The following is a 24,688-nucleotide window of genomic DNA, read 5'->3' as shown; positions in this document are numbered from 1 at the left end:
CAACCTCAGATTTACCTAAGAGGACTGGACAAATTGATGGAGGAGAGAGGGCTATCGACGGCTTGGTCTCCGCAATCTGGGGGGGGGGGGCAAAGGATCGCTTCTCCGTGCCAGGCGCTGGGAACCGCAGGAAGGAGAGAGGGTTCTTCTGACCGGATCCTGCTTGTGGGTCTCTCATTGAGGCCATGGGCCTCATCCAGCGGCCTCTGACATACGTTCTAAGCCAGCATCTAAGAGAGGCAGTTGCTGAACCAGTCCAAAAAGTTTCTTCGCAAGAAAATGGCCTTAGCTGGCCGCTCAGGTACCCTCATTGTTGAAATAATAATTTAAGGTCATATATATATGGCCTGTGGGACGCAGGTGGCGCTGTGGGTAAAAGCCTCAGCGCCTAGGGCTTGCCGATCGAAAGGTCGGCGGTTCGAATCCCCGCGGCGAGGTGCGCTCCCGTTGCTCGGTCCCAGCGCCTGCCAACCTAGCAGTTCGAAAGCACCCTCAGGGGCAAGTAGATAAATAGGGACCGCTTACTAGTGGGAAGTTAAACGGCGTTTCCGTGTGTGGCTCTGGCTCGCCAGATGCGGCTTTGTCACGCTGGCCACGTGACCCGGAAGTGTCTCTGGACAGCGCTGGCCCCCGGCCTCTTAAGCGAGATGGGCGCACAACCCTAGAGTCTGTCAAGACTGGCCCGTACGGTCAGGGGTACCTTTACCTTTACATATGGCCTACCCAACAAGACAGGTTTTTTTATTTTAAAGTCCCCATTCAAGATGTTCGAGAAACGACGAACGATCGCCGGACAACTTTAGCTTTTATTGAAACAACGCAAGGATATAAAGTTTGGCGACCTTACAAAGAGATTGTTTTGTTGCAGGCGTGCGTGAATAAATACATATAGATATATTTCAAAACCCAGACAGACCCTTGTATCTTTCTGCCCCCCCCCCTTCCAAACTTTACCCAGACCAAAAGGGAACCAGCCCGATTGATCCAATTCCTGGCATTGAAAGCCACAATTCCACGACATGCCCCTTTGCCCAGACACCAGGGCGCCTTCAAAAAGCGCACCTTTCGAACCCAGGTCTTTGGGGATCAAGCACCGACATTCATTTTCCACTTTGGGGAGGGGTGTCGTCTTCAGCCCCATGTCAACACAGAACCTTCCTTCCTTTTCCTATTAACTCCCTTTAAAAATGGAAATCGCCTCATTTCCTGAAAACTGATGCATGCATGCAAAGAAAAAGGAAAAAGCAAAATCTGGAGGAGGCAGGCTGGTGCTTTTTCAAGGCATTTCCTATTGTTCATTAGCTTTTTCCTCTCTTTCTGAGGTTCCAGACCTCTTCTAGAAACTTCTGGAAAGTTCTTAGGCTGAGGTTCCAGAACTCACTGTGTCCCCCTTCCCCAGGCCCAATTCCGGATAAGGTTCTCTGCATATGGCTTCGTCCGCACCATCCTTTCAAAGCGCTTTGATTCCACTTTAAACAGCTGGCGCTTCCCCCAAGGAATTATGGGAACTGACACCCAAGGGTGCTGAGAAGGCCATACACCCGGGATTCCAATGACGAAATTAAGTGTCCAGGCAAATCTGGGCTCAACGACTTTCCTTTAAAAAAGCTTTTTGTGTCCAGATTTTTACTTCTTGAAATAGGCATCCTGATCAAATTTGCAGATGACACCAAACTGGGAGGGGTGGCTAACACCCCAGAGGACAGGATCACACTTCAAAACGACCTTGACAGATTAGAGAACTGGGCCAAAACAAACAAGATGAACTTTAACAGGGAGAAATGTAAAGTATTGCACTTGGGCAAAAAAAATGAGAGGCACAAATACAAGATGGGTGACACCTGGCTTGAGAGCAGTACATGTGAAAAGGATCTAGGAGTCTTGGTTGACCACAAACTTGACATGAGCCGACAGTGTGACGCGGCAGCTAAAAAAGCCAATGCAATTCTGGGCTGCATCAATAGGAGTATAGCATCTAGATCAAGGGAAGTTATAATGCCACTGTATTCTGCTCTGGTCAGACCTCACCTGGAGTACTGTGTCCAGTTCTGGGCACCACAGTTCAAGAAGGACACTGACAAACTGGAACGTGTCCAGAGGAGGGCAACCAAAATGGTCAAAGGCCTGGAAGCGATGCCTTATGAGGAACGGCTAAGGGAGCTGGGCATGTTTAGCCTGGAGAAGAGGAGGTTAAGGAGTGATAGGATAGCCATGTTCAAATATATAGAAGGATGTCACCTAGAGGAGGGAGAAAGGTTGTTTTCTGCTGCTCCAGAGAAGCGGACACGGAGCAATGGATCCAAACTACAAGAAAGAAGATTCCACCTAAACATTAGGAAGAACTTCCTGACAGTAAGAGCTGTTTGACAGTGGAATTTGCTGCCAAGGAGTGTGGTGGAGTCTCCTTCTTTGGAGGTCTTTAAGCAGAGGCTTGACAACCATATGTCAGGAGTGCTCTGATGGTGTTTCCTGCTTGGCAGGGGGTTGGACTCGATGGCCCTGGTGGTCTCTTCCAACTCTATGATTCTATGAAATATGGGACCCTGCCTTATCCGCCGCCCCCCCCCCTGCAGAGGCACAATTCCCAGAATCCCCCGGGAAGAGGGATTGATGGTTAAAGCACTCTGGGAACTATAGTACTACGAGGGGCAGGGGGGGTCTCCCCTCAACACTCTTAGCAAACTATAGCTCCCAGGATTCCCATGAGAGTCAATCCCACCTCCCAGGGAATTCTGGGAACTGTTGCTCTGTGGAGGGAATAGAAGGCTCCCCTCTCGGCACCATGAACAAACTACAGTTCCCATGATTCTCTGGGGGAAGCCGTGGCTGTTTAAAGTGGTATAGCACCGCGCTGTAATGGTACGAGGTGGAATCGGCCCACGCAACCCGCAACTTCTCTTCGATGTTAAGAGGAAGATTGGCGAACAAAGCGGCATCGCAGTCGGAAGAAGGAAGGAAACAGCAGCAGCAATAATAATAATAATAATCAAGAATAACAATGGAGCACAATAGGAACAGACAAGACAGATTTGGCCAGCAAAATAACACATTTACAAAGAGCAAAGTACACTACGCATAACGTTAAAAAAACAACAAAATGAAGTCAAACAAGGATTCTAATAAACTCCTCTTAACTCTAGCTTATGTCCTGTGGAGGAGAAAAGCAGAGTCCATAGCTAGGGTGGGGGGTCAGTAGCAGGGACCCCTGCTTTGCACGCAGAAGGTTCTGGGTTCGAATCTCCGGCTGCCAGGAGCAGGGAAAAGTCTGCCTGAGAGACTCTGCTGGTTAAGGGGGTCAAGTACTGGGCTGAATGTGCCCCAGAGGATTCTGGGAATCCACAGTCCCCAAAGGATCTTGGGGATCCAGCGCCGTGGCCCCCCTCCAGTGAATTATGGGAGGGAACTCTAGTTTGTTCAGGGTTTGATCGTTGCTAATGAGCCACGCTACAGCTCCCAGCAGCCCCTAACAAATTACACCGTGTGGTATTAAGGCTGCCCCATAAAGCACATCGGAAGCAAATTTTCCCCCAAATAATTCTGGGCGCTGTAGTTTTTAACTCCTCGCGGCCTCAGCAAACTACAGTTCCCAGAACCCTTTGGTGTGCTTTAAAGGGACAGTGCATTTATGCAGCCCAAGAGGTGTATAGCAGGCAAACAGCTTTTTCTGCTCCTAATTCGCAGACTTTCTCGCCTGCCTTACACCTCTCCCCCTCCGAGCACCGAATTTTTGCGCCGCTTCCCAGGCGACGCGAAAAGGAACATATAAACAAAGAAGGCAAGAGACTAGACGTGGCTTGGAAATTCTGCTTTTACTATCACAGCTCTGCCTGCAGAGCCGTACATCAGCTTTTGGGGTTTCTTCTCTAACCCCCAAGAGGGGAGTAGCGCCTTAGTGGGTTTATATCTTGGGAGTTGGGGGCATGAACCAAGAATGTTTGCTCAATATCTCCCCCACCCTGATTCTGAATAATAATTAGCTCTCAATTTAAACATTCGAAACTCGCCGAATTATCTAAATTTCAGGGTTTGGATCCGGCAGACGTCTGAATGGTTCTTTTTTTATATATAATTCTTTGCAGGAACCTCTTTAAATAATGGAAAAATGCAGTCACCCAGAATTCATAGCTGCCAATGCTTTCCTTTTTTAAAACTCCCTTATTCCGAATAGGATTCCTCGCGAGAAAAGTTGACAGCTATGCAAGAATGTGACGCGCGCCATTTAGGGCGTCGGATATTCTGAGTTTCAGACACCGAAAAGGTCCAGCTCTCAGGTGCAGGATAGGGGAGATTCCACGCAGATACCTGAGCGCAGAATCCGCCGGTCAGCGGATTTGTGGATCCGGCTGAAACCGCGCAACACGCTCCCTGCTCAGCAGAGACCGGCGTAAGGGCCTTCGAGGACTTTGTAGCGGATCTTCGTGTTGGTGATGGCGCCGTGTTTTTGCCGCAGGTGCAGCCGCAGCTGGCTCTTGTGGCGGAAGCGGACGTCACATTTCTCACACTGTGAAGAGAAGACAGGTGTCAAGGCGGGCGCCTATGTCCCAGAGTGCTGCAGGGCGGCTTTCCCCAACCCGGTGCCCGACAGAGGACCTTAAGGTCCATGAATAGCCATAGTTTAGGGGTCCCGGGCCCTAAGGAAGCCAGACTATCCTCCACCAGGGCCAGGGCCTTCTCAGTGGTGGCTCCGACCTGGTGGAACACTCTGTCCCATGAGACCAGGGCCCTGCAGGATTGAACTTCCTTCCGCCGGGCCTGTAAGACAGAGCTATTCCGCCTGGCCTTTAATTTGAATTCAGCCTGATCTTTTATTTCCCTTCTTTTCCCTCCCCCTCCCCTTTTATGAAGATCACCCTCTCTGAGACCCCACAGCTAATTCTCCCTTGACCTCCTCGCTGTCTCAAGTAGGACTAATTCAGCCAGCTAACCCTGGTGACTAATACTTATTAGATGGATTTTCCCCAAATTGGTTTCTGAACTTTGAATTTTATTGTTATTCATGTTTTTATACTGTATTTTATGCTGCTTCTACAATTAAGTGTTTTAAATTTGTTGTTAGCCACCCTGAGCCCGGTTTTCTGAACCGGGAATGGTGGGATATATATATACAGTGGTGCCTCGCAAGACGAAAAGAATCCGTTCCGTGAGTCTCTACGTCTAGCGGTTTTTTCGTCTTGCGAAGCAACCCTATTAGCGGATTAGCGCTATTAGCGGCTATTAAAGGCTATTAAAGGCTTAAGGGATTAGCGGATTAGCTGCTAAAAGGCTATTAGCAGCTTAGTGCCTTAGAAAAAGGGGTTGGGGAGCGGAAAAAAATTGCAAGAATCGCAAGACATTTTCGTCTTGCGAAGCAAGCCCATAGAGAAATTCGTCCTGCGAAGCGCATTGAAAAACAGAAAACCCTTTCGTCTAGCGGGTTTTCCGTCTTGCGAGGCATTCGTCTTGCGGGGTACCACTGTATATATGTATGTGTGTATGTATATATATATATATATATATATATATATATATAAAAAATTATTATTCGGCTGCGTCAGTCTACAACTCCCATCAGCCCCAGGGTCGTACGGCCATGCTGGGAGTTGTAGTCTGAAACACCTGGAGGGGATAACAGCAGTGCTCAGCTGAATTTCCCGCTGAAACTCAGGCTACCTGCTCATGAGCAGAGCGGTACACCTCCCTCCTTACATCTCTATGGCGAAAGAAAACACTGGAAAGGCAGCGTGGTGCAGTGGTTAAAGTATCAAAGTAAGGCTGGGGAGGCCCGAGTTCAAAATGCATCTCTGGGTTATTTGTGGGGCATAGGAATTAGTTCATTATTATTTTTTCCAAAATACAGTCTGGCCCCCCGCAAGTTGTGTGGACCGGCCCCCTGCTGAAAACGTTTGCTTTATAGTCTTGGTTGCCGTCCTCTGCACACCTTCCAACTTGTCAACACCCTCCTTAAATTGTGTTGCCCAGAACTGGACACAGGACTCCAGGTGGGGTCTGGCCAAGGCAGAACAAAGAGGGAGAATGACAGATATGAAGGCAAACCATATGAGTCACGTGATGGCCCATGTGGCTCATCGGAAGTGGAAACAAGTCTGCATGTATTGCTGCACTGTAGTTACTACGAGGATCTACGCCTGACCTTTATTGCCCCAGTTCTACAAAAGCTTAAAAATGAATCAGAACTCCAACGTATGAGAGCCTTGGTAGAAGATAAGGTTCCTGAAATTACGATCAATGTTGCCAAATTCTGCGTAGCCGCTATTAGGCGCAGGAAACAAGAGCTTTCCAAAGTCAATATGCAGGCAAATACTTAATTCTACTCATGCTGCCTAATTTTAAATTGCTGTTATGGCCTAATCTGTACTGAAACTGTTCTTTGTTTTCTCTGGTGTTATGTTTCGCTGACTAGCTGTACGAGTTAATCTGGTCTGTGACCGTTTAATAAAATTTGATTTGATTTGACACCCTTAGTGCTCCACTAAATTGAAATTTCAGCCTTCACGGCGTAGGAAAACGGCTAAGTAAACAGCTACACTCGTACCTCCGCTTACAGATACTTCAGGTTGTGTTTTTTTCAGGTTACGGACCACTGAAACCCAGAAGTACCGGAATGGTTTACTTTCAGGTTTCGGCGGCCGCGCATGCGCAGAAGCGCTAAATTGCGCTTTGCTCATGTGCAGACGCGCCAAATAGCAACCTGCGCATGCGCAGATGCGGATTGTGAATGCTGCGGTTGCGAACATGCATCCCGCATGGATCACGTTCCCAACCCGAGCGTCCAATGTATTGTCATTGATACGGAAGGGGGGGGGCATGTCTTCTTCACCTCCTTCTTCGCTACAATATATCCATTTATTTCCAATTGTCAATGTCAAAAGGGACTAAAATCTATAAAATTCATAGAAAATCAACGTGCCAATTTGCTCAATTTCTCTAGGACTCCATGACACCTCCCCTGTCCTCCATCATCCCTCAAGCAAGGTGTCAAGACCCTAGTCCTGTCAAATCACTCTGCCAAGCCTTTCCTCCGGGCAAGGCCAGGTGGCAGACCATGCAAACATGGACCATTGTCTTCTCATCAGGTACTCAGGATGTGCTTATCTGCGCATATCTCCAGCTCTGCTTATTCCCCCCTCCCTCCTCCATATGTTAATCCTGTGTAACCCAACCTCTTCTTAATATATTCATGATGTAATCTGTGTAACCCAACCTCTCCTTAATGTATTCATGATGTAACTGGGATGTATTTTGCACTGTATTCTGGGACACAGAGGGAAGTTTTAAAAGTTCATGTCACCCCTTTCTCGCTGTTCAATCTCGCCTTGAACCTGTTGCGCAATAAACATGGATCTTCTGCAGTTTGCTCCTGTCTCCGGCTGAGCTCATTTTCCTCCGCAGGGACCTGCGGACTTAGTCTGACGAGCTGGGGGGCAGAGCAGCCTCGCACCCAGATTTTACCATAACATCATGGAGGAGGGTCAAGAGATTAACTGATATGCATGAAATTTCATATATAGCTATATAATCCCTACTGCAGTAAGATAAGGCCTTTGGAGCAGACATTTAATAAAAAAAATATGAACCACCCTAGTAGGGCAGTAGGGACCCGGGTGGCGCTGTGGGTAAAAGCCTCAGCGCCTAGGGCTTGCCGATCAAAAGGTCGGCGTTTCGAATCCCCGCGGTGGGGTGCGCTCCCGTTGTTCGGTCCCAGCGCCTGCCAACCTAGCAGTTCGAAAGCACCCCTGGGTGCAAGTAGATAAATAGGGACCGCTTACTAGCGGGAAGGTAAACGGCGTTCTGTGTGCTGCGCTGGCTCATCAGATGCAGCTTGTCACGCTGGCCACGTGACCCGGAAGTGTCTTCGGACAGCGCTGGCCCCTGGCCTCTTGAGTGAGATGGGCGCACAACCCTAGAGTCTGTCAAGACGCCCGTACGGGCAGGGGTACCTTTACCTTTACCTAGTATGGCAGTGATTGTTCCTTGATAATTTGTCCCCCCCCCGCATGCCCCCGCCCCCCCTTCCTACGCCCCTGGTCACCAAGACCCGTTTCTCATCCGCCACACCAAACACACCATGAAAAAGCTCCCTCTCCACTCACATGATAAGGCTTCTCTCCTGTGTGGATACGGAGGTGGCTCTTCAGGGTCTGGAGGTGCCGAAATCGAGTCCCGCACGTCCCGCAGGGGTAGGGCTTCTCCCCGGTGTGGATCAGGACATGGGCTCTCAAGTGAGCGACCTGGGAGAAGGACGGAGGAATGACCGGTGGGTGGACAGCTCTGTGGTTCTACCACTGCATTACTTCAGCCTCCAGGATAGCGCATTCTTTAACATCAGCAGCCAGGAGCTCCTCATCCCTGTTTTTGAGTCTGTTTGAAACTTAAAACCTCAATTTCAGCGGGTGGCGCTGTGGGTTAAACCACAGAGCCTAGGGCTTGCCGATCGCATGGTCGGCGGTTCGAATCCCCGCGACGGGGTGAGCTCCCGTTGTTCGGTCCCTGCTCCTGCCAACCTAGCAATTCGAAAGCACCCCTAAGTAGATAAATAGGTACCGCTTTATAGCGGGAAGGTAAACGGCGTTTCCGTGTGCTGCGCTGGTGCTGGCTCGCCAGAGCAGCTTCGTCACGCTGGCCACGTGACCCGGACGTGTCTCCGGACAGCGCTGGCCCCCGGCCTCTTAAGTGAGATGGGCGCACAACCCTAGAGTCGGACACGACTGGCCCGTACGGGCAGGTGTACCTTTACCTTTACCCCGCCCATCTGGCTTGGTTTAATAGGTTATACAATAACCTATTAAACATTAAAGCTTCCCTAAACAGGGCTGCCTTCAGATGTCTTCTAAAAGTTTGGTAGTTGTTTTTCTCTTTGACATCTGGTGGGAGGGAGTTCCACAGGCCGGGCGCCACCACTGAGAAGGCCCTCTGCCTGGTTCCCTGTAACCTCACTTCTCGCAGGGAGGGAACCGCCAGAAGGCCCTCGGAGCTGGACCTCAGTGTCTGGGCAGAACGATGGGGGTGGAGACCCTCCTTCAGGTATACTGGACTGAGGCCGTTTAGGGCTTTAAAGGTCAGCACCAACACTTTGAATTGTGCTCGGAAACGTACCGGGAGCCAATGTAGGTCACTCTGGCGAGACAGTCTGCGGGCAGGTGGGGTCTCATCCTGCGTACCAGATGGAGCTGATAAACTGCTCCCTGGACACAGAACTGACCTGCGCCTCCATGGACAGCGGTGAGTCCAAAATGACTCCCAGGCTGCGCACCTGGTCCTTCAGGGACACACTTGCCCCATTCAGGACCAGGAAGTCCTCCCGCCCCTGCCAGGTATTCCCCCCTTTTTTTTACCTGCACAAAACGAGATCCGCAGGTCTCACACTTGTAGGGCTTCTCCCCGGAGTGAATACGCAGGTGAGTCTTGAGATTCGCCGGGCGGTTGAACTGGGCGCCGCAAATCCCGCAGTGGTACGGCTTCTCTCCTAAGCGTGACAGGTAGCAGTGGCACAGGTGAGGCTTCAGGGGCCGGTCACACTATTCTGAATGCCCCCCTCACCCACCGATAGGGGACTCCATCTCCCCATTCTGAATAGACTCCTGGAAGGGACCCCCAGAGGTCATCCAGCCTAACCCCCTGCGATGCAGGCATCTCAACTAAAGCATCCCTGACAGATGGCCGTCCAACCTCTGCTTAAAAACCTCCAAGGAAGGAGAGTCCATGACCTTTTGAGGGAGTCTGTTCCCCTGTCGAACAGCCCTTACTGTCAGAAAGTTCTGCCTAATGTTTCGTCGGAATCTCCTTTCTTGGAACTTGAAGTCATGGGTTCGAGTCCTACTCTCCAGAGCAGGAGAAAACAAGCTTGCTTCCTCCTCCATGGGACAGCCCTTCAGATATTTGAAAATGGCTTTCATGTTTCCTCTTCTCCTGGCTAAACATACCCCGTTACTTCAACCATTCCTCATATGGCTTTGTTTCCAGACCTTTGACCATCTTCTTCACCCTCCTCGGCACACCTTACAGCATGTCAATATCCTTAAATGGTGGTGTCCCAAACTGGACAGTGGACTCCAGGTGGGCTCTAACCAAGGAAGAGAAGAGCGGAACTATTCCTTCCCTTGATCTGGGCACTAGACTTCTGCGGATGCAGATTAGAATACCATTAGCTTCTTTTGCCGGGTGTTCCACCAGGCCGGGGCCAGAGCTGAAAAGGCCCTGCCCCTGGGGCTCGGGACTTCCAAAGTGTTGTTATTTACCGTATTTTTCGCCCCATAGGGCGCACCGGCCCAAATAATTTTTTTTAATTTATTCCCCCCCCCCCCCAGCCGACCCCAGCCCCCAGAACAGGCTGCTATGCGCAAGCCTTGAGAGCCCGGTGGGAACTCCCGCAGGCTCCCAAGGCTTGTGGATAGCATCCTGAAGCCTGGAGAGCGAGAGGGGTCGGTGCGCATCGACCCCCCTCGCTCTCCAGGCTTCAGCGAAAGCCTGCATTCGCTCCATGGGGCGCACACACATTTCCGCTTCATTTTTGGAGGGGGGAAAGTGCGTCCTATAGGTTGAAAAATACGGTAGGTCCTCCGTGGGGCATACCAGGAAAGGCAGTCCCGTAGGTACGAGGTTCCTAGGCCGCATGTACTGCTAGTAAGCCAGGTGTCCGCCATCTTATATTTGTCATTCTGGTTCTTCCTGCCTAAGTGCAGAACCTGACATTTATCCCTGTTGAAGTTTAATTTATTGTTTGATTATCCATATCAATATAATAATAATAATAATAAATTTTATTTATATCCCGCCCTCCCCAGCCGAAGCCGGGCTCAGGGCAGCTAACAACAATCAAATAATCAAACAATCAAATAACCCAACATTCTAAAAACATTTCAATATAAAAATTAATTAAAATCAAATTAATGGCAACCGTTAAGCAAAATTCTGTGCAGGTTGCCAGAGGAGGGAATCAGGCTGGGCCCTGACCAAAGGCCCGGTGGAACAACTCTGTATAGATATACAGTCATACCTCGGGTTACAGACGCTTCAGGTTGTGTTTTTTCGGGTTAAGGTAAAGGTACCCCTGCCCGTACGGGCCAGTCGTGTCCGACTCTAGGGTTGTGCGCCCATCTCACTTAAGAGGCTGGGGGCCAGCGCTGTCCGCAGACACTTCCGGGTCACGTGGCCAGCGTGACAAGCTGCATCTGGCGAGCCAGTGCAGCACACGGAAACACCATTTACCTTCCCGCCGGACTGGTACCTATTTATCTACTTGCACTGGTGTGCTTTCGAACTGCTAGGTTGGCAGGCGCTGGGACCGAGCAACGGGAGCTCACCCCGCCGCGGGGATTCGAACCACCGACCATGCGATCGGCAAGCCCTAGGCGCTGAGGTTTTACCCACAGCGCCACCCGGGCCGCCGAAACCTGGAAGTACTGGAACGGGTTACTTCCGGGTTTCGGCAGTTGCACATGCGCAGAAGCGCTAAATCGCACTTTGCGCATGCGCAGAAACACCGAATCGCAACCCGCACGTGCGCAGACGTGCCGCTGCGGGTTGCGGACGTGCCTCCCGCATGGATCACATTCGCAACCCGTCATCCACTGTATAGACATTTGAGTTTTATATGCGCCGGCCCGGAGCCCATGTTCTGGATGAAAGCCCAGTTTAGACATTGTTCAAAGCAGTGGCGTAGCGTGGGGGGTGCAGGGGGGGCCGGCCGCACCGGGCGCAACATCTGGGGGGGGGGGCGCTCGCACTCGCAGCTCTCTGCCCCTACCTGGCTCACTCACTCTCTCTCGCTGCAGTGCTGGCTGTGCGAATCCGATCCGAGCCGCCGGGTCGCCGCCCACTGTGGAGGGGAGGGTGCCAGGCGTGCGGTGCGGTGCGGAGAGAGAGTGAGGGACTATCTGGGGGAGGGACAGTGCAGCGGGGGGGGGGGCGCAAATTACTTGCCTTGCCCCGGGTGCTGACAACCCACGCTACGCCACTGGTTCAAAGTAAAGCAAAACCAACCGGTATGCAGAGATCTGTGGCTTGCTAGGTTCCCTTTGTAGCGGAAGGTTGAGTTGCAGAAATGGCATTTGTAGGGCTTGTCCTCGAAGGTGCTTCCTGAGGCTGGGGGGCTCCTTCCTCCTCCTCCCCCCTCTTCTTCATCTTCCTCCAGGTATCCTAAGTCGCAGGCACTGCAGTCGTAAGGGCCAGCCCCTGTGGAGTCACAAGCGCGAGGCGTTTGGGCTTGCCCAGTCCGTGCAAAAACACACTCTCTGCCCCAAAATCCCTTTTTCATAGACTCATGGAATTGTAGAGTTGCAAGAGGTTAGGGTTAGGGGGTCATCTAGTCCAACCCGCTGCAATTCAGGAATATCGTACGGAATTCGAACCCGCAACTTGGCGTTATCAGCACCATGCTTTAACCAACTGACTCATCTATTATTATTATTAATGTTAAAAAGGTGTTGCGATATGCAACATCGCTCTGCCAAAAATGTGAAAACAAGGCAAAACGGCGTTCCACCTTGTGTACGTTGCGAGAAATTCGCACTAAGATCCTGGTGGGTTTTCACGAGACCCGTGAAAAATAAACAAATTGCAAACTGATGCGGAGAGATGGAGACTTATTCATTGATTAAATTTATCAGTCACTAAAGAACAATGGCAAGAGAAGCTGATGAACTATGCAGAACCGGCAAAAATGACAGAGAGACGAAGAGAAAAAGGCAACAGAGACTTTGAAAAAGATTGGGAACCACTCATATTATATTACCATATTTTTCGCTCTATAAGACGCACCAGACCACAAGACGCACCTAGTTTTTGGAGGAGGAAAACAAGAAAAAAAATATTCTGAATCTCAGAAGCCAGAACAGCAAGAGGGATCGCTGCGCAGTGAAAGCAGGAATCCCTTTTGCTGTTCTGGCTTCTGGGATAGCTGTGCAGCCTGCATTCGCTCCATAAGACGCACACACATTTCCCCTTACTTTTTAGGAGGGAAAACGTGAGTCTTATAGAGCAAAAAATACGGTATATTTTCAGAAACAAAGAAAGTCAATAGATTTAACAGGATTTAAACAAACATTTACATTATCAACATTAGAAAATGTTTAGAAGATAAGTGAAATATGATGGTGTGTTTACTTTTATTTTTATGTTTTTAGGTGTTACGTTATTAATAACTTTTAAGTGATAGCAAAGTGGGTGAAAACAGAAACAAACCAGAAGCGGAAGTTGGAGGAAGCCCTGGAGGGGAGGGAGGAATATACAGTAAATGTTAAGAATTTAAGATGTATGTAATGAATGAAAAAGAAAAATGAATTTAAAAAAATTAAAAAACAAAACAAAACTTATCAGTCACTTTTTTTTATAACCAGAGGAACTCAGAGCAACTTACAACGTATAAAAGGACAGAGGCATATGTTAGAACCAGCACAGGAGGAAAACTAATTATTATTATTATTATTATTATTATTAAATACTTATACCCTGCCACTCTGGGCAGCTTCCAACAGGATATTAAAAACATGATAAAACATCAAACATTCAAAACTTCCTGCCTTCAGATGTCTTCTAAAAGTCTGACAGCTGTTTATTTCCTTGACATCTGACAGGAGGGCGTTCCACAGGGCGGGCGCCACCACCGAGAAGGCCCTCTGCAATCTCGCTTTGGAAAAAAGCAGGGTTGAAACATCCCACCCATTCAAGGAGGCTACAGATAATTCAAAGCCCAAAACCTGGCAGAAAAGAAATGTCTAATGACGGCGCCAGGCAAGCCTCCCTGAGGACAGCGTTCCACAAGCGGGGAGCCACCACCAAAAAGGCCCCGTCCTCGTGTTGCGGCCCTCCGGCCCTCCCAAGGAGGGGACACACGTAGACAGGCGCCCGATGGCGACCACAGGGTCCGGGTTCGGTTCCTACGGGGGCAGATTGGAAAAGAGAGAAACAGAATCCGCCCCTTTAATACTCACCAGAACCACAGGGGTCTCCCTGCCCCATGGAAGCGTCCTCTGGAGGGTGGGAGCAAAGCAGGGGGGCTGGCTGGTTGCAGGCGGAGCAGTGGGGCTGAGAGGATGGCAGCCTGGGCAAGAGCGGAAGGAAGGAAGGGTCAGAGCCAGGCAGAAAATGTCCTTCCTATTTATAGCCAGTCTTTCATCACAGTTGAAAAAAGACAAAGAACCGAGAAATTACACAAAACAAATGAAATAGTGTGAAAATCCCTGAAACGAGAAGTACAGTGGTACCTCAGGTTACATACGCTTCAGGTTACATACACTTCAGGTTACAGACTTCGCTAACCCAGAAATAGTGCTTCAGGTTAAGAACTTTGCTTCAGGATGAGAACAGAAATCGTGCTCCGGCGGCAGCAGAAGGCCCCATTAGCTAAAGTGGTGCTTCAGGTTAAGAACAGTTTCAGTTTAAGTACGGACCTCTGGAACGAATTAAGTACTTACCACTGTAATCGACTAGAAATAAGTCTTTAACATCAGCAGTAACATCTAGACCAAAGGAGCGTTTCAGCCCTGTTCTTGAGTTTGTTTTAAAATCTAAAACAGCTTATCTTGTATTCCTTTCTTTGAATTTGTGCTATCACCATGCCAACAAAGGTCCGTCTAGTTAAAGCTATGGTTTTCCCGGTAGTGATGTATGGAAGTGAGAGCTGGACCATAAAGAAGGCTGATCGCCGAAGAATGGATGCTTTTGAATTCTGGTGCTGGAGGAGACTCTTGAGAGTCCCATGGACTGCAAGAAGATCAAACCTCTCCATTCTGAAGGAAATCAGCCCTGAGTGCTCACTGGAAGGACAGATCCTGAAGCTGAGGCTCCAAGACTTTGGCCACCTCAGGAGAAGAGAAGACTCCCTGGAAAAGACCCTGATGCTGGGAAAGATGGAGGGCGCAAGGAGAAGGGGACGACGGAGGACGAGATGGTGGGACAGTGTTCTCGAAGCTACCAGCATGAGTTTGACGAAACTGCAGGAGGCAGTGGAAGACAGGAGGGCCTGGCATGCTCTGGTCCAGGGGCTCACGAAGAGGCGGACACAACTAAACGACTAAACAACAACAACATGTCTAAAACTTGCCACTTAGGTTTTCAAACCTTTTCTTGTAAACTCAGGGGAGCGTTCCAGCCCTGTTCTTAAATTTGTTTAAAATCAATTAAGGTTTACGATTTCTCGATTTCCTTCTGAGGAAACTGAATAGTCCAGTGAAACGAGATTTGTAGCCGGCATCCCGTTAAGGCTTAAACTTTTTGATTTTTGTTATTTAGTTTAATTCTATAAGATAATATTTCTAGTCGATTCCTTCTCGTTTCAGGGATTTTCACAGCCTTTCATCACAGGTCTCACAGCAGGCGCAGCAGCACCCCATTAGCTAAAGTGGTGCTTCAGGTTAAGAACAGTTTCAGGTTAAGTATGGACCTCCGGAACAAATTAAGTACTTAACCCGAGGTACCACTGTAATAATTTCTTATTTATACCCCACCCATCTGGCTGGGTTTCCCCAGCCACTCTGGGCGGCTTCCAACAGAACACTAAAATACAATAACCTATTAAACATTAAAAGCTTCCCTAGACAGGGCTGCCTTCAGATGTCTTCTAAAAGTCAGATAATTTGACATTTACATCTGGTGGGAGGGCGTTCCACAGGCCGGGAGCCACCACCGAGAAGGCCCTCTGCCTGGTTCCCTGTAACTTGGCCTCTCGCAGCGGCGGAACCGTATCTTAAATTTTGGAAATGTACATCCAGTTTTTTTATCCCTTTAAATTTTGGGGGAGCTCCCAAATGAGTGGGGCCCTGAGCTAGAGCTTGTTTAGCTTATACTGCACCCAGCTGACCTCCGCCCACTGTCCTACGCCCCCAAGAGGAAACTAAACACCATTTTCCCAACATGCAGGCCGCAGTCCATCTGTAAAGCCCCCACTGGCTCCCTGACCTGTGAAGGCGGCTTGCGTCCCCGGGGTCTCCATCCCGGCCGGCCTGGCCGTGCGATTCGGGGGGGTCCAGCCTACCCTCACGCAGCATGGAGTTGAGGACGATGAAGCGATACTTCTTCCAGTGGCAGGTTTTGGGGTCCGTGCCTGGGGGGGCGCAGCCGCTGGACTCGCGGGGGGAGGCCGGCTGCCCCGGGGGGGACTGGTCCCCGGCCCCTGGCGACATCGCAGACCCCAAATCTTTGTCCTTCAGGCAGTAGGGAGCGGGCAGAGGGCAGCCGGAGGCCCCGGCGACGGTGGGGGGTTCTTCTTGGCCCTGCCTTGGGAAACTGGGGGCGAGGGACCCCCCGGCGTCTTCCAGGGGTCTGTGGCGGAGGAAGGTGGGCGCTGGGGGGGTCAGGAAGAAAGTCACCCGGTCGTAGCTGCGTAAGAACAGAAGAAAATCAGATTCAAACCCACAGGCAGAATTTGAACACAGGACCTTTGATTTCCAGCAACTGGGATTATTCAGAAGCATTTGCCGCCCCCCAACTGCGCCGGCAGAGCTTAGCCATTCTGGCTAGTTGCCTTCAATAGCTGGCTGCTCCGTGTATCTGCCTGAACCTCTTTTGAAGCCGTCCTGTGGCAGTGAGTTCCACTGGGCTGCGTGGAAAAAATGCTTTGTCTGCCCTGAACCAGAGAAGTGGGATTGGGCTTCTGAATTAAAGAAGCCTTTGTTGTCATCTTGCCAAATTTCCACAGCTGCCATTAAGACGCAGAAGGGCCCTTCTCCGGTCTGCTTCAATAATAATAATAATAATAATAATAATAATAATAATAATAATAATAAATTTCATTTATACCCCGCCCTCCCCAGCCAAGACCGGGCTCAGGGCAGCTAACACCAAATATAAAAACAATTGATTGAAATACAACTTAAAAAACAAGATTAAAATACAACATTGAAACATTAAAATGCAGCCTCATTTCAGTGGAAACTCAATCAAAAACTTTTGGGGGGATAAAAACGTCAAGTCTTCACCAAGGCTAACTATCCAGACTGGTCCTAGCACCTTCTCAGAGCTTATTTCCTTAGGCAAGAGTACTAGATATGTTTTAAGAACGGTGGAGTGCTTATATTTTGATGAATTTCACACCCACGTTTGATTTCACTGGCCCCTCTCTGGTCCGGCAGCGTCTTGCTCTCACAGCGGCCAACCAGATTCCCACGATGAGCAACCCCCAGGGAGGATTTGAACACAAGACCTCGCTCCCTTTCTGTGTTTTCCATCAACTGGGACTCAGAAGCACTTGCTGCCTCTGATAATGGAGGCAGAGAACAGCCGTTCTGCCTAATATCCCGCCCCCCCATAGCCTTTTCGAATTAGTCCAGTCCTCTTTCAAAGCCATCCAAGTTGGCCGTGGCCGCTGCCTCATGTGGCAGGGAGTTCCGCAGTTCTCTGCCTGAAAAAGTGCTTCGCTGGGCCTGCCTCGAATCTTCCAGCCCATTTCTCTGTGGTTTGTTCTCTGGCATAGCTGTCAGATTTGAAAATAAGGGAACAGCAGCCTCGAAAATAAGTGACCAGCAGCCTCAAAAATAAGGGATCAGCAGCCAAAATAAGGGATTTTCTGGGCACAGGTATGTTCAGCTTCTGAGCCAAAGGCAGAAAGCCCAGCCAGCAGCCAAACGAAGCCTCAAGCGGCGGTTCCCACAGCGCAGCAACCCGGCAAAGGGGATGCAGCAAGGAAAACCACCGTCCCCTCTCCGCTGGGAAGCGCTGAGCAAAGGCGAGTCCCCAGGCAAGGCGGCCGATTTGATTGGCACAAGGCATGCAAGCTCCACCCCCCAGTCGTTCTCAGACTCCTTATTGGGTGAGCAACGCAGCCAAGCAACACAGTTGGAGCCTCCCTCCTCCCTGGCCGGCAGGGAGGGAGGGAGAGGAGCTGCTTCCTTTGAAACCCGGGAAATTTAAGGGACGTCATCAATAAGGGACAGCAGCGGGACACGGCACTGGGATAAGGGACTGTCCCGCCAAATAAGGGACGGTTGACAGCTATGTTCTCTGGGGGCACCCCTCTTGCCCTCCCCACCCGCGTACCTGGCCTGAATGAAGCGATGGCAGCTCTCCACCACGTGCTCCATCTGCAGGTAAGAGGCGGCCGCCAGGACTGCGGGCACCGTGCCCGGCGTGAGGACCAGGCGAGACGTGTACATGAAGTCGAGGAGCACCTGGAAGCCGGCGGGCTCGATGGAACTGGGCAAGGTGAGCACACTGACCTCGTGGCCCCCCTGGCCCAGGAAGATGGAGTAGAAAAACCCGCTGCAAAGGGCACAGAGAAGGAGGAGAGGGGTCAGGGCAAGAGGACCGCAAGTCCCAGCATGCATTGCTCCCGCAAGCGGAGGAGAAGGGACCGCAGTTCCCAGCATGCTCTAGTTGCGGCCATGTTCTATGACGGGATGTGGGGCATTCACATAGGGCAAACCATGGTTTCCTTTGCAAGACCGTGGTTCTGGGGCACCGCGGTTAGGATTTGTGAATAATAATAATAATAATAATAATTTATACCCTGCCAATCTGGCTGGGTTTCCCCAGCCACTCTGGATGGCTTGCAACAGCATAATAATAATAATAATAATAATAATAATAATAATAATTTATTATTTATACCCTGCCAATCTGGCTGGGTTTTCCCAGCCACTCTGGATGGCTTGCAACAGCATAATAATAATAATAATTAATAATAATTAAATAATAATAATAATAATAATAATAATAATAATAATAATTTATTTATACCCACCAATCTGGCTGGGTTTCCCCAGCCACTCTGGATGGCTCCCAACAGAATAATTAATAATAATAATAATAATAATAATAATAATAATAATAATGTGATAAAACATCAAAACGAGACCCTTGCTGTTCCCAGGACAACACAGCAACTGGGTTTTCCCACATGGCTCAGCTGCGTAATCCTGATACGAATACTTTCATATTGTGCTGGAAGCCGCCCAGAGTGGCTGGGCCAACCCAGTCAGATGAGTGGCTAATAAGAATAAGAATAATGATAATAATAATAATTTTATTATTTGTAGCCGGCCCATCTGACCGGGGACTCAGCTACACTAGTCAACTTATAACGTTATATGTGTGTTATAACTATGTGACACCACTGTTGAAATCCAAAGTCAATGATAATTTCCATTGTGAGCTTCATAGGAGCCTAAACACAAAACACTGTTGCTGTAGGTAGGTTTTATTTTATTTGTTTTGTATCTTGTATTTTGGAAATCCAGCTCCCCCACCCTTTTTAATTTTTTGTGGGCCCCCCAAGAGAGTGGGGCCCTAAGCCATGGGTAGGCAAACTAAGGCCCGGGGGCCGGATCCGGCCCAATCGCCTCTCCTCTAAGTCTCCTCTTTTCTAGGGTAACACACTCAACTCCTTCAACTGTCCCTCATCGGGATTGGTTTCCAGACACTTTATAGCATGGGGAGGCAAACTAAGGCCCGGGGGCCGGATCCAGCCCAATCGCCTTCTCAATCCGGCCCACGGACGGTCCGGGAATCAGCGTGTTTTTACCTGAGTAGAATGTGTCCTTTTATTTAAAATGCATCTCTGGGTTATTTGTAAGGTAAAGGTAAAGGTACCCCTGCCCGTACGGGCCAGTCTTGCCAGACTCTAGGGTTGTGCGCTCATCTCACTCTATAGGCCAGGAGCCAGAGCTGTCCGCAGACACTTCCGGGTCACGTGGAGAGCGTGACAAACTGCATCTGGCGAGCCAGGGCAGCACACGGAACGCCGTTTACCTTCCCGCTGGTAAGCGGTCCCTATTTATCTACTTGCACCCGGAGGTGCTTTCGAACTGCTAGGTTGACAGGCGCTGGGACCAAACGATGGGAGTGCACCCCGCCGCGGGGATTCGAACTGCCGACCCTAAACGGCCTCGGTCCAGTATACCTGAAGGAGCGTCTCCACCCCCATCGCTCTACCCGGACACTGAGGTCTAGCACCGAGGGCCTTTTGGCGGTTCCCTCACTGTGAGAAGCCAAGTTACAGGGAACCAGGCAGAGGGCCTTCTCGGTAGTGGCGCCCTCCCTGTGGAACGCCCTCCCACCAGATGTCAAAGAGAACAACAACTACCAGACTTTTAGAAGACATCTGAAGGCAGCCCTGTTTAGGGAAGCTTTTAATGTTTGATGTATCACAGTATTTTAATATTCTTTTGGAAGCCGCCCAGAGTGGCTGGGGAAACCCAGCCAGATGGGCGGGGTATAAATAATAAATTATTATTATTATTATTATTATTATTATTATTATTATTATTATGTGATCGGCAAGTCCTAGGCGCTGAGGTTTTACCCACAGTGCCACCTGCGTCCCATAGGAATTTGTGGGGCATAGGAATTCGTTCTTTTTCTTTCCCCCCCAAAATACAGTCCAGCTCCCTACAAGGTCTGAGGCACAGTGGACTGGACCCCTGCCCTAAGCTATAGCTTGTTTAAAAGGTAAAGGGACCCCTGACCATTAGGTCCAGTCGTGGCCGACTCTGGGGTTGTGATGCTCATCTCGCTTTATTGGCCGAGGGAGCCGGCATACAGCTTCCGGGTCATGTGGCCAGCAGGACTAAGCCACTTCTGGCGAACCAGAGCAGCGCACGGAAACGCCGTTTACCTTCCCGCCAGAGTGGTACCTATTTATCTACTTGCACTTTGACGTTCTTTTGAACTGCTAGGTTGGCAGGAGCAGGGACCGAGCAACGGGAGCTCACCCCGTCATTGCGGGGATTCGAACCGCCGACCTTCTGATCGGCAAGTCCTAGGCTCTGTGGTTTAACCCACAGCGCCACCCGCATCCCTAATTACCATGGAATAGGGTGTCCCTAGTTTCATTGGATAAATGTTAACCACACAGCTGGCTAATGTCCCATCTCTGAGCATTAAGCCCAAGGTCTCAAATCCGGCACTGAACCAAGCGCTTCTCAGCCACATGTTCTTGTCGCTCCCTCTTGCGCTTTCACAAGCCGCCGCTGCCCTCCTGCGGACCCCCTTGGCCACGCGTGGCACAGACACACACGAGTAGGGTGGGACGCTCACCTGCAGGCGGTGAGGACGGCTTTGTGGGCCTGCAGGGGGCAGCCCCCCACTCGCAAGGTGACGTCCGTGAGGAAGTGCCTTTTCCGGAGCTCGTTCAGGTTCATCAGGACGTCTCCGGAGTGGCGCGTGAACTCGCGCACGTCGCTCTGGTCGCGTGGCCCGGCCATCGCGCCTGCGGAAGCGGGAAGAGCCTTAGAATCAGGGAGACCACCAGAGGTCATCTAGCCCAACCCGCCGCTGCAGAACTCGAACCCGCAGCCCTGAGATTAAGAGCCCCCCACTCTGCTAAGCAATAAATATTGGACATAATATTATAGAGGGAAGTCGGTTAAGACACAAGGGACTCAAACCAGTTTAGAGGAATAGGAAGAATGCGATGGTAAAAGGCGGGGGGAAAGAAAGAGAGAATATGAAGGTAATGTGTTGCTATGAATTTTGTGTATCGAATATTTAAACGATGGTTTGTACTCCTTAAATAACATTGTGAACTTGACAAGTATTTTTTTCTTCCTTTCCACTTTTTATATTTTCTTTTATGTGTCGTATTCTTTTTGGTACAAGTGGGTGTAAGGATTAATTTGTTCTCATTTTTAAATTTTTTTAATGCAATAAAGATGATCTATAAAAAGAAAAGAAAGAAAAGAAATTAAAAGCATATGCAGTTACACCAAAAGCAGAAAACCTAAAAGATCACAAAAATTAGAGAGAGAGAGAGAGATCCACACACACACACACACACACACACACAAAATACACACACAAAAAATATATAGATTTGAATCTCTGGGAAAAACTTTGGAAGAGTGATTTGAAGTTCACAGCATGTTATTCACTGAAGGAGATCTACCTGAAAATGATTTATAGATGGTATTTAACTCTGAGTAGACTTGCTAAAATGTTTAAGTCATAATCGGGTAAGTACTGGAGATGTAATGAGGTTACCTTTTATCACATGTGGTGGATTTGTAAAAGGGTAAAAGAGTATTGGGAAATGATATATAATGAATTGAAAAAAAATGTTTAAAAGTACCTTTCCAAAAAAAACCCCACAGAGTCCTCTTTGCTGGGGATAATTCAGAGGGGGTCAAAAAAGACTATTTATGTACGCCACTACTGCGGCCTGTGTTTTGTTAGCCCCAAAATGGAAAACGAGCGAGGTCCCAAGCAAAGAAGAATGGCAACTTAAACTGACGGAATACACGCAATTGCAGATTTAACATATAGAATAAGAGAACAAGAAGAACGTACGTTTAGAGAAGATTGGAAAACGTTTACTGAATATATGGGTGAAAATTGTGTTCCTTTAAAAATGCTGGTAAAAAGGTAAAGGTAAAGGGTCCCCTGACCATTAGGTCCAGTCATGGCCGACTCTGGGGTTGCGGCGCTCATCTCGCTTTACTGGCCGAGGGAGCCGGCGTACAGCTTCCGGGTCATGTGGCCAGCATGACTAAGCCGCTTCTGGCGAACCAGAGCAGCGCACGGAAACGCCGTTTACCTTCCCGCTGGAGCGGTACCTATTTATCTACTTGCACTGGTGTGCTTTCGAACTGCTAGGTAGGCAGGAGCTGGGACCGAGCAACGGGAGCTCACCCCGTCATTGCAGGGATTCGAACCGCCGACCTTCTGATCGGCAAGTCCTAGGCTCTGTGGTTTAACCCACAGCGCCACCCGCGTCCCTAAAAATGCTGGTAGCATTAAGATAAATCTAGCAGTGTAAATAAGTTTTGATGGACGTAACAATGGTTTACTGATAGTTTCGTTCATGTAAAACACGAAGGGATGAGAGAGAGAGAGAGAGCGCCTCACACTCTGCCGACTGAGCTGCCATGAGCTCGGCTGTCCTGGAGTCATATAGAGAACTCGAGAGTCGGAAGGGGTACCCAGCGGCCATCTAGCCCACCCCCCTGCAATGCAAGGATCATAGCTGAAGAATCCCTGACAGATGGCCACCTGAGCTCTGTTTAGAGACATCCATCAAAGGGGAGTCCACCGCACACAGGACAGCCTTGCCATGCCAGGGACTTAGCTCAGAGCCGGAGGGGGGAACCCAGGAGTCCTGGCTGCCTGCCGCCTCTTTGATCCTCCCGCCATTCATTTGTTGAAGAACGCAGAAGTCCTGGCGCCCTGCCTTACGCGGCCGCACGCAGCTCCAAGAAGTCACGGGAAACCGGAGTCCCTAGTTCCCACGATCCCTTGCACCAAATCTGGAGTCCCTAGTTCCCACGATCCAAAGTTCCCTGCGCCAAATCTGTTGTATTTATTTAATGCATTTATATCCTGCCTTCTTCCCGAGTCGGGATTCAAGGCACCTGCAAATATTTTGATGGATCAACCGATTGCATTTAAATTTCGCCTTTTTCTCCAGTTTGCACAAAGGGGCGCGCACGGTTCTTTACCCCCCCCCCCTCATTTAACCACCATGACAACCCTGCGAGGCAGGTGAAGCGGAGAGCCAGTGACAGGGAGCTTCACGGCCGGGTGGGGATTCGAACTCAGGTCTCTCCCGGTCGGGTGCGTACGCGCCGTACATCCGAAGCCCGTTTCCTTCTCCTCAAGAGAATCTCGGGCGCTGAAGTTGATTAAAGGGTGCTGGGAATTGTAGCGCTGCGGAAGGCTTCAACTTCAGTTCCCAGGGTTTTTAAACCTCAACGGGATTTCAGATTTGCCCACGCACTATGCGTTCAAAGCCCTTAAGAGTCCTGGGAACTGTAGCTCTCCAAAGCTCCTTGGAATCATCGCACCCCGAGGGGGAAACTACATTTCCCAGGATTTTGATTTGATTTTTTGAAATCATTTTCATTTCATGTCACAAATATAAATTTATATTGATACAGTGGTGCCTCGGGTTACATACGCTTCAGGTTACATACGCTTCAGGTTACAGACTCGGCTAACCCAGAAATAGTACCTCGGGTTAAGAACTTTGCTTCAGGATGAGAACAGAAATCGTGCTCCGGCGGCGCAGCGGCAGCAGGAGGCCCCATTAGCTAAAGTGGTGCTTCAGGGTAAGAACAGTTTCAGGTTAAGAACAGACCTCCGGAACGAATTAAGCACTTAAGCCGAGGTACCACTGTGTTCCAAATACATTTTTATTTTTAACGGAGTGTCCTTTACCTGCGCGATGATGCAGAGATGCCGTTCTGCGCCTTTGGGGGAGAAAAGCGCAAGGCGAGCGCATGAGACCGTGGAAACCGAGACCGCCGCCTCCCCCCCCCCCCAACCACCCGCAGGGGTCCCATTTCCTCCCAGCCCGCTGCTAAGAACCTAAGAAGACCCTGGACTAATCCAGGCCCCCCCCCCCCACCCTCTTTTCAAGGTGGGCCAAGCTGGTATCCACGACAGAGAAACCCGCAACCGGGACCCGCGCGCACCAGAAACTCTCCCCGCAGCGACTATTATCCAGACGCATTTACTGCCTCCGACAGGGGACGGCGCAGATCATAGCCCTCTTGCCTAGTGGTAGTAGCCACGGATAGCCTCTCCTTCTTGAACCCCGTTTCTCTCCCCCCCCCCGGAAAAAAAACCCCACCTGCCCTTCACCCCTTTTGCGCGTCCTTGGGAACGCCTGGTTTTGAGCGCTTACCGCCCTGTCCCGCAGGGTCTGTCTTGGAGCCGCCTGCAAGGTGCTGTCCCTGCCCGCTTCAGGTGGGGAGGGGGCCAGAAAGCCAGCTGAACCCCCTTTCACCCCCCCCCTGAAGCCGCGGCGCCCCGAGAACCAGCC

At 50.0% G+C, this 24,688-nt stretch overlaps 2 protein-coding genes across 3 annotated transcripts in view; both read right to left on the bottom strand.

The window, feature by feature from the left end:
• LOC310663011 (monocarboxylate transporter 13-like) overlaps window positions 1–24,688 on the bottom strand; it is a 129,191-nt gene that overhangs the window by 78,032 nt on the left and 26,471 nt on the right. The gene's annotated exons all lie outside the window — the stretch shown is intronic.
• Window positions 789–24,688, bottom strand: BCL6B (BCL6B transcription repressor). 2 transcript variants are annotated; one of them, XR_014504348.1, is made up of 10 exons: window positions 24,551–24,688; window positions 20,968–21,139; window positions 17,971–18,192; window positions 15,895–16,314; window positions 13,929–14,038; window positions 11,980–12,171; window positions 9,333–9,463; window positions 8,091–8,228; window positions 2,543–4,501; window positions 789–1,647 (listed from the first exon to the last, which is right to left on the bottom strand). XR_014504348.1 is itself a non-coding variant. In XM_083410442.1 (9 exons), exons 2-9 carry the CDS (start codon window positions 21,132–21,134, stop codon window positions 4,370–4,372), a joined length of 1,512 nt encoding a protein of 503 aa, XP_083266568.1. In that variant the 5' UTR covers window positions 21,135–21,139; window positions 24,497–24,688; the 3' UTR covers window positions 4,073–4,369. The 2 variants fall into 2 exon arrangements, 1 of the variants encoding a protein (XP_083266568.1); XM_083410442.1 differs by lacking the exon at window positions 789–1,647 and having other exon boundaries at window positions 4,073–4,501; window positions 24,497–24,688.

The sequence above is a fragment of the Podarcis tiliguerta genome (genome assembly GCF_965153285.1).
Source record: "Podarcis tiliguerta genome assembly, chromosome: 13".
NCBI lineage: Eukaryota > Metazoa > Chordata > Lepidosauria > Squamata > Lacertidae > Podarcis > Podarcis tiliguerta.
This window is presented reverse-complemented; position numbering and strand designations above follow the sequence as displayed.

Coding starts and splice junctions, on each gene's coding strand:
- BCL6B (XM_083410442.1), bottom strand. CDS start 21,134: ATGGCCGGGCCACGCGACCAGAGCGACGTGCGCGAGTTCACGCGCCAC. Junction 9,464..11,979: donor CCACAGATCTCTGCATACCG/GTTGGTTTTGCT, acceptor TGTCACGCTTAG/GAGAGAAGCCGTACCACTGC. Junction 4,502..8,090: donor CAGGAGAGAAGCCTTATCAT/GTGAGTGGAGAG, acceptor TTCTCTTCACAG/TGTGAGAAATGTGACGTCCG.